Genomic DNA, 9,458 nt, shown 5'->3' with positions numbered 1-9,458 from the left:
CAATATCTATAAAGGCTTAAATCAACACGCAAGTCTTAAAGCAAGGCAACCCGAATAGGAGCTTTTTCATTCATTCAACCATCGCTCTATATAGAGCTTTATATTGTTTACATGGAGAAATACTAGTGAACACTGAAATGACAGTAACACAATAATCTACTCTAGCGCCTAAACTACTTACACGAATACATTGAAAGTCTAACATAAACTAAGTAAAGACATAAGAAAGCAAAATACATGATGAAAGAGGTTGGATCCTAACACTATGTTACTAATTCATCGGATTCATGCTTGTACTCTAAAGAGTTTGGGTCATCTTGTGTTATAATTTGCTTATATGTTGATGATATGCTTGTTGTTGGTACTAACCTTGTTGTTGTGAATGATTCCAAGGCTATGCTTTCTACTAAGTTTGAAATGAAGGACATGGGAGAAGCCGATGTTATTCTCGGAATTCGCCTAAAGAAAACAGAGAATGGTTTCTCCATGAGTCAATCTCACTATGTAGAAAAGATTCTAAAAAAATTTGATTCTTTTGATGTTGTTCCTAGCAAGGTGTCATATGATGTCAATGCTAAATTTGCAAAGAACAAGGGTTCTAGTGTGTCTCAAGAGCTCTATGCAAGGGTCATTGGTAGTGTTATGTTCTTGATGAATTGTACTCGACCCGACATTGCCTATGCAGTGAGTAGACTTAGTAGATATACTCACAATCCAAGTGAAGATCATTGGGTTGCTCTTTGTCGGCTTCTAAGGTATCTCAAAGGTACCATGGAGGTATGCTTGCATTTTAATCGCTTTCCTAATGTCTGAGAAGGCTATTGTGATGCTAATTGGGTAACCGATAATGATGAGGTTGTTTCTACTAGTGGGTATGTTTTTGTTTTGGGTGGAGGAGCTATTTCATGGAAGTCCTCAAAGCAACCATGTCTAGCTCGCTCCACCATGAAATCTGAATTCATTGCTCTTGAGTTGGCAGGTCATGAAGCGGAGTGGCTTAGGAGCCTCCTAGCCGACATTCCATTGTGGGGGAAGTCTTCATCTCCGGTGTCCATACATTGTGATTCTCAAGCGGCCATTGGAGTTGCCAATAACAACAACTACAACGACAAAAAGAGACATATGCGTATGAGACACAAAGTTGTGAGGCAATTTCTAAAAACTGGAGTCATTGCATTGGACTATGTAAGGTCCGAAAAGAACTTGGCGGATCCTTTGACGAAAGGGTTAGTAGGAAAACAAGTTGAAGAATCATCGAGGGGAATAGGACTTAAGGCCATGTGATGCATTACCTTGTCCCAGTTCCTATGGTGATGGTGTTTGTAATTCATGTTGGTTTGTGAGGTTGAGTTATTTAAACTCTTAATAGGTCCTTGTACAATTAAGACGCACGGTTAAAGGACTCACCTATGTGGTTGTGAAGACTAGCCATCTTCTTTGAAAACTTGGCCGGTTTTCTAGAGCCTCCACTAGAACTAAGGTGAATATGCTTGGCTATAAAAGAGCATATCTCTTCGCGGAGTCTATGCAAATTTTGGAGTGATGTATGTGTTGTGAGGTTTTTGAGTTAGTCTTGGAGTTTCAAGGTTAATCCACTCCATGATTAAGAGTCTAAGGGTTTCAAGGTTTTATTCACCCTTGTACTTGTAGCTCATTGTCTCATTTCACTAAGCACTAAGATTTCAAATTACGTATGTAATATCTAAGTGTTATGTATTAAACTCCTCTTATGCCCAATATGTTGTTCATTCTCTTCTTTGTTGATTTTTTCTTCCTTCCTTTAGCGGGGGATTGTTGGAATAAAGGAAGGAATCCAAAATAGCCTAACCCAGGCGCCCGACCGGGCAAAGTTCCGCCCGACCTGGCACGAGAAGGGTCATAATTCCTGAGTTCTGTCGCCCGACCGAGCGCGAGAAGAGCTTGGAAAATGAAGGGATGTTCGCCCGACCGGGCGCGAGAGTAGCCTATCTTTTGGCTGGATGCTCGCCCGACTGGGCGCGAGTGCGGCTGTTGGGTTGCTTAGCTTCCTTGGATTCTTTTCTTCTTCAATCTCTTGTAACCCCTCACTTAAGAGGTGTTTTATGATGATTAAAACACATGTTTTTCTTCTGTTTTTTCCCACCTTTTCACTTCCCTTGATCTTTCATCTTCCCTCTATTGTTTTATATATTTCATGGTCAGTTTTTCTAGAAGATATACATATGAAAAATACTCTTGAAGATACACATCAAGCTAAACACATTTTCCTCCTTTGGGCATAAGTTTGCGTAGGCTCCACCTCTCATTCTAAAGTGCCTTAGCGTGAGAGTGGTGTGTAACCTTAGGGAACGATCCGGTGAATACAATTGAGCACCCCGGTTGCGCCGGAATTCGTTTTCAAAGGCAGTGATTATTCACGCCACACCGAATTTCCTTCTCTTGTTTTATTGTTGCTCTTGTTTTAGACACCTATTTTACAACATTGACATTACCCTTCATGGAGCAGGTTCTTTGGTCGTTTAATTAATTTTCCACTACCACCTCCTTTTACCACCCACCACCACCTCCTCATAGATCTACCCGATTTTCGCGCGGAAAAGCTGAGGAGAGATAAAGGGAAGGCTGTCGTCAACGGCGTCGCCGGAGGCAAGATTTTTTTTTTTTTTTTTAATTTTCCGGTATGGGCTAAAATGCCCTTTTTCGGTAAACCAAGGCGGAAACGCCTAGATATTTCGAACCACCACTGGACGTTCAAAATTTCTCGGCGTTTAGGGTGAAACTCCCAAAAATTTCAAACGTCCAGCGGTGGTTCGAAATATCTATGCGTTTTTGCCATGGTGTTTCTAAAAAATGGGCGTTTGAATTTGTTTTGATTCATAATTGCGTAATGATCCTGTGATACAATACGAAATGAATTTGTAAAAAAAAGCACAACATCTTACTATCCACATTCAAAGAATCACTCTAAACAAGCATTTTGTATACGTTCCCTTACTGGAAATTTTGCACATCCCTCATTTTTATTATTATAGTTGTTCTTAGTTTTGTTGCTATAGTTGTTGCTATTGAGGAAGAAGTGCTGGACATTAGGGCCCACCCCAAGCTTGCTTCCCTACCTTATAAAAAGTAGATGATAACTCTTAAGAATAGTGTGCTACCAACTATCCCTACCGTATAAAAAGTAGAAGATAACTCTTAGGAATAGTGTGCTACCAATTATACCCTTAAAATTATGTACAAAAAATGTGTATTTACTTTTTTACCCTCATTAAAATGTTTACTCTCATTAATGTATTTAATGTTTTTCTTATCATTAAACATATCATCAATTAATTCAAAGTTTTTTATTTTAACAAAAAACTTGTAATGCTTTTTTTTTTTTTTAATAAAAAAAATTCTAATGCTTTATACTTCATTTGTTATTATTATTATTTAAAAAGAAAAGAAAAATTGTATGTACGAAGAGACGGCTTATTACCAAGAGACTATTTATTTTTACTCTTTCGTGGTTGCTCTTTTTATTTACAATCTTGTCGTCCTTTAATTGCAACTATTGTTAAGGCTTATTAGCTTTTGAAATGTACATTGTTTGATGGCACATAAACAACATTATGAAATTTGAATGGGATTCATATTAAATAGTGATATTTGAGCAGATGTTACCATGAGGTATAAAGAACTTAAAAATCCAATACTCAAGGGAATCGATGATTAAAAAAAAATGTTATTAATTATAGAGAAAATTTAAGAGGAAAAATATAACTTAGTAGTGGTTATTGCTTTAGTATTAAATATAGATATAGATATTAGATGGTCGTAGAACATTAAAGAACTTACATTATTAAGTTTTTAGCTTCAACGAACATTTCACATATTATTACTCCTTATGACCAAAGCTCACAAAAAAAATCATTTGAAGAAAAACACATTAGGTATTATTGAAACATGCAAATCAATTAAAAGTTATAAACTAACAATTGCCGCTTAACTTGTGGAGGGATGCAAATCAATTAAATATTATTTAATAATAATTTTGAAATAATACTATCAAACTTTTGAGGATTTTAAAAAAATAATTGTCATAAAGGATTTTGGTGGCTTTCTTATACTTCTACAAAGCCACCATATAGGCACATAAACCAAATAGTACGTATTAAAACTACCAGGTCTACCACCCAAACCAAAGGTGTAAATACACGCCAATACAACTTCTCTGCAAGAGCTAGCCCTATGCACTCATCGCTCGCGTAGGCTACCCTAGTAAAAAATAAACATTATAATCATTGGGAACGAAGTAATCTTTTACTTTTCCCACTAAATAAAAGATTAATTGTTGTTTAATTATTATTAGTGTTTTTTTTTTTGAAGGCTAATTATTATTAGTGTTGTTATTATTATAATTGTTATTGTTACTTATTATTATTATAGTTGATCTTGTGGACGGTATAAGTGGTAAGTTGAGGTAAACTAATTTTTATAACAAGGGTAAGAACGTAATTTCAGATTATAAATGCGGGCGTTAGTCGGAAATTCGAGGGCGACGTTTAGCGTTTTAGTTTAATAATAAGTTTGACTAAAATTTGATTTTTTTTTTATATATGATAATATCATATGATTTTGAAAACCAACAGATAAAAACTATAGCGATACCAAATGAAACAGCTAATTGAGGACTTGTTTACCATCGTTTTTTGTTTTCAGTTTTTTGATTTTTTACAAAAATAAAAAACCAAAACAAGAAACATCAAAAAGGTATTTCCATTTTTCAATAATTAGTTTTCAAAATCATCATGATTTTAACAAGGTTGACCAATTTTAGATTCATTATATGAAATATATCATATGATTTTGAAAAAAAAAAAACATATTGATACCAAACGAACTTCAAATGGTGAATTAGAGGAGGTATACTACTATATATGCACAAAAATGGTTACCGTTTGATTGGTTTTATAATAATAGTTAAAATAATTACCAATCTTTTATATAATTGCAAAGTGATTTAACCACAATCCTTAAAAATGCCAATTCTCAAATCTCATGTATTTAAGAGTTTTTTTTTTTTTTTTTTTTTTTTTTTTTTTTTTTTTTTTTTTTGGTGCTATAACCTCCAATTAAATAACTTCCACTTCTCCATTTTTTTTTCCTAATAACTTCCATATCTTATATAACGTGCGTTAGCACGGATACACTCTAGTAATGATAATAATCTCTACGGAGGTCAGTTTTATATAAGCCAAGAAGAGAGGTTGTGATGTCCTCTTAAAATACTTTAATACCCCTCTTGTTTTTTTTTTTTTTTTTTTTTTTTTGTACGAATACCCCTCTTGGTTAATACTAAAAAGGTTATAAAAATAATTCTACATTATTCATTCATTAATCACGAATCAATTATGCCTTTATTTGGTTCAATCAATTCTAATTTTCAATTCATTGACCTCATAAAATTATGTCATGAATTACTTCAAAATCTTCAATCAATCCTAGTAATTTCATCAAACCCACGATCAATGCATTTAACAAATCAATCAACTCATAAAATCAAAATCATAATTTCCCTATTATAGTAAAATTATTCCCTCCATTAATCATATAAAATTATAATATTTTCATTTATTACTAATATCAGTATTGATATTCATATATTCACGCATGTTGCAACTAAAAGCTAGTAATAATAATTTGATGGTGTTACTCTGTGCTAGGTTCAACCTAATATTTAGTAATTTGAATTATTTTTATTGAAATTAAATTATTATTCATTTTCTAAATAAAAAATAAAATTATTTTTGTCAAACTAAATTATACTACATGCTCGTAAATATTAAGTCCTCTATAACTATGCAAATTAAAACTTATTTTTATTGAAATCAGCTGTAAATTATACAAAATTTAACTAAATTTTGCTTCTTTTTTTTTTTGGCTAAAATTAATTTATTTTTACTACAGAATTTTGAAATTATATTTTAGTGTCCAGTTATTTTTGGGTTAAAAATAGTTAACATATCCAAATAATCCATTTACCACTATCCGGAGTTATACTCAACTCAAGGGGTAGCATCTTTATACTCAGACAGAAGCGATCCTGCTTCCTCCTTAACAAATCCCAAATTCTCAAAATTTCTGCTCTTAATTTTTTCAATCAATTGATTTTCCCTACCTTTAGTCTTTCTTCATTTCATTCAACTATTACAAATTCAAGCTGATCAATTGTAGATGATGAAGGAGAAACCCCCAATTTAAGGTTGCATCAATGCGCATCAATTTAGACCTTAATTGCTGATTCTAACCCTAGCAAAAAATTAAGGTAATTATCCTCCAATCTATTTTATTTTAAAGATTATACTTTTAATTGTCTAATGTTTAATTGTGATTACCTAATTTCAATTTTTGTTTGTTTGATTTTAAACTTTTCAATTTCCTAGAATTTCCCTGAATTTTAATGATTTTATCTACAATCTGGTGATTTGGGTTATATCGATTACATAATTGTTTTCTTTGGTTGATTACAGTTTCAATTTTTTTGATTATTAAATTGCCATTAGCTTTTCTTGTTAAATAATAAAGGTTGGTTTTTGGGATCATTATACTGCAATCTATTTTATTTTAAAGATCATAATTTTAATTGTCTAATGTTAATTGTAATTACCTGATTTCAATTTTTGTTTTTGATTTTGAATTTTTTAATTTCCTAGAATTTCCCTGAATTTTAATGATTTTATCTATAATCTGGTGATTAGGGTTAATTCAATTACATAAATGCTTTCTTTGGTTGATTACATTTTCAATTTCTGATAGTTAAATTGCCATTAGCTTTTCTTGTTAAATCATAATGGTTGGTTTTTGGGATCATTTTGTGTTTCTGATTGAGTTGATATGCTTCTGAAGTTTTACTAAAATTTGCAATTTATATCTTTTTCATGTTTTCATGATGCATATCGTGATCCTGGATGAACATATAACTCAAAGATATATAGCATTACATTGGTACTAACAGTTGCTGTTTTTCTTGATTAGTTACTTTGTTGTTGTCTTTGAAGTTGCAGTTCTGACAATCAATGGCTTGTTGAGTATCATCAAACTATCAAAGCATGGATCATATAAGTAATTTGCCTGATGCAATTATTAGCTATATTCTATCTTTTCTCTCTACGAAGTCTGCTGTGAAGACATGTATTTTATCGAAAAGATGGCAGTATGTCTGGACTAAAGTCCCTGCACTCGACATTACTGAAATGCCGCATTCACGTAGATACCTGAGTGATGAGCAGCAAATTCATTTCAAGAATTTCGTGAATAAGGTTTTACTTCAAAATGATGTATCCTGTCTGCAATGTTTTACCCTCAGAACCTATTCTGAGTATGATTATGACTGTATTGAGTCATGGTTGAGAGCTGTAGAAGGGCGTGAGTTTTGTGAGCTCAATGTAAAGCTTCATTGCCCCAGGACTTTTTACTTGCCTAGACAGTTTCTTTCCGGTCAGAAACTTGTGGTTTTAAAACTAGAAGGGTTTATGATTAGTAATATGGGGCATTCTTTCCATCTTCCAAACCTTGAGATCATCCATTTAGTTTCCGTTCTGTTTGATGGCGATCTATTTCTAAAGAGTTTGGTGTTGGATTGTACTGCTCTTAAGGAGCTGCTTATTGATGGATGTTATGGTTTTGAGGAAACACTCTATGTGGAGTCTTCGACCTTAGAGTCTTTAGAAATAAAAGAATGCATGATTAAAGAATGCGCAATTGATCGCAGTAATTATGTGTTACCTTTTATACGCATACAAACCCCAAATCTTAGGTACCTCAGTCTCCAAGACGCGCTGGCTAATTATAACATCGGTGAACTAAAGTTGCTCACTGAGGCAAATCTTGATCTCTGGGATAGTGAAGGTTATGATGAAATTGAACATCTTGCACTTCAGCTTATTGAAAAGATTTCTGGAGTAAAATCTCTGTGATTAGGAAGAACTGATGTGAGTTTATCCTCTTGCCTCGTATAGTTTTACTTTTACTAATCTGTGAACTCTTTGACATTACCTATCAGCTGTACTTGTCAAAATTCCAACTGGAATTGCTCAATTCCTTGCAGGTTGTTTGTTGTTTTGAAGATGCTATACCAAACTTTGAAAACTTGATTGAGTTGAAGCTTGCCGCTGATTTTGTTATCCATGAGCTGTTAGAAAGTACTCCTAAGCTGAAATCTTTGATCATTGAGGAAGTAAGCACATAATTCTTGAATTTTCTTTTTAACTTTTTATTACTAGTCATGTCTCTGAATGTGATTTTTGTAAAATATTTTGTGTTAATTCATCAGGTAGATTGTGTTGGTGAGAGTTTTTATTCCAAAGTTGCGCCTGGTTGTATGTCATGTCTTGAAAATGTTGAAATTGTCTTGGATAAAAGACATCATATCAGATTGGCAGAGTATATATTGAAAGTTTCTACCGCCTTGAAGAAGATGACAATCTACTTGCATCCTACGACTATAAAGAGGGGGAGAGCTGTTTATCAAAGTTTATTGAATCTTCCAAGATCCTCACCAATCTGCCAAGTTAAAGTTGTCCATCTTGATTGATAGGTATTGTTGAGCTAAACTTTTCAAGAAGTTCACTATTAGAGCTTCAAGTTTTCGCGTAGTTTTCACCATATTTGATGATTGGACGGACTGTTAGAGCAGTAAATTTGAAATGCAGGCTGAGCATTGAAATCTATTGGAAACATGAAGACTTGTTAAGCACAGCCTACACAGGAGTAAAAGTATGTTCCATATGCATATTGGATGATATTGCATCTTATATATTCTGTGAAAAAAACAATTGAAGTAATCTTTCCCATTTTTTTTCTTTACTTTTGAACTTTGTTTGATTTGTATCAAATTCATTACTCTGAACTTCTGAAACTAGTTTATTGTTTATCTTATCATTGCCATTCTTCTGATGCAAATTATGTGTTGTGGCTAAAACTTTAATTTCGTCTATAATTTTATCTCTACTTGTATGTCTTTTGCCTTCTCATAATTTGTATTACGTATTCGTTTTCCTTGGAATAAATCAATTTCCTCTTCTAAATTTGGATACTAGTGTAATTTACTTTGGTGTATTTGGGGCTTGAAAGGATCACAATGGTAATGGAATGAACACAATAATACTCTAGAAGGGGGGGTTGAATAGAGTATGGGCAATTTTTGCAAAACAAATATGTCAAGGTCTTAAGATTAGTTTCAGGGCGGAATAAACTAATCTCAGTTTTAAATTCAAAGCTTTGAAAACAGTTTATAAAATAAAATTGATTTACTTATCAGAGTCCAGGCTTGAGGCTTTGACACTTAGACAGAATGTAATTTACGAATTAAGCAAAAATAAATGCGAGTAAAGTAAAAAAAAAAAAAAAAAAACATGAGACAAGAGACAGAGATATTTTTACGAAGTTCGGCAAATGTGCCTACGTCTCCGCCTAGGGTTATCCAACCCGTAGGATTT

At 33.0% G+C, this 9,458-nt stretch overlaps 1 protein-coding gene across 3 annotated transcripts; it reads left to right on the top strand.

The window, feature by feature from the left end:
• Positions 1 to 5,998: 5,998 nt before the first annotated feature.
• LOC110709864 (putative F-box protein At1g58310) lies at positions 5,999 to 9,373 on the top strand. 3 transcript variants are annotated; one of them, XM_021888130.1, is made up of 4 exons: positions 5,999 to 6,286; positions 7,026 to 7,952; positions 8,069 to 8,197; positions 8,294 to 9,373. In XM_021888130.1, exon 2 carries the CDS (start codon positions 7,071 to 7,073, stop codon positions 7,935 to 7,937), a length of 867 nt encoding a protein of 288 aa, XP_021743822.1. In that variant the 5' UTR covers positions 5,999 to 6,286; positions 7,026 to 7,070; the 3' UTR covers positions 7,938 to 7,952; positions 8,069 to 8,197; positions 8,294 to 9,373. The 3 variants fall into 3 exon arrangements, with proteins under 3 accessions (XP_021743822.1, XP_021743824.1, XP_021743823.1); XM_021888132.1 differs by having other exon boundaries at positions 7,020 to 7,952; XM_021888131.1 differs by having other exon boundaries at positions 6,997 to 7,952.
• The last annotated feature ends 85 nt before the right edge of the window (positions 9,374 to 9,458 follow it).

This window comes from Chenopodium quinoa, unplaced genomic scaffold (genome assembly GCF_001683475.1).
Source record: "Chenopodium quinoa cultivar QQ74 unplaced genomic scaffold, ASM168347v1, whole genome shotgun sequence".
In the NCBI taxonomy this organism is placed as follows: domain Eukaryota; kingdom Viridiplantae; phylum Streptophyta; class Magnoliopsida; order Caryophyllales; family Amaranthaceae; genus Chenopodium; species Chenopodium quinoa.
The sequence above is the reverse complement of the archived record's forward strand: the minus strand, read 5'-3'. Positions and strand labels throughout refer to the sequence as shown.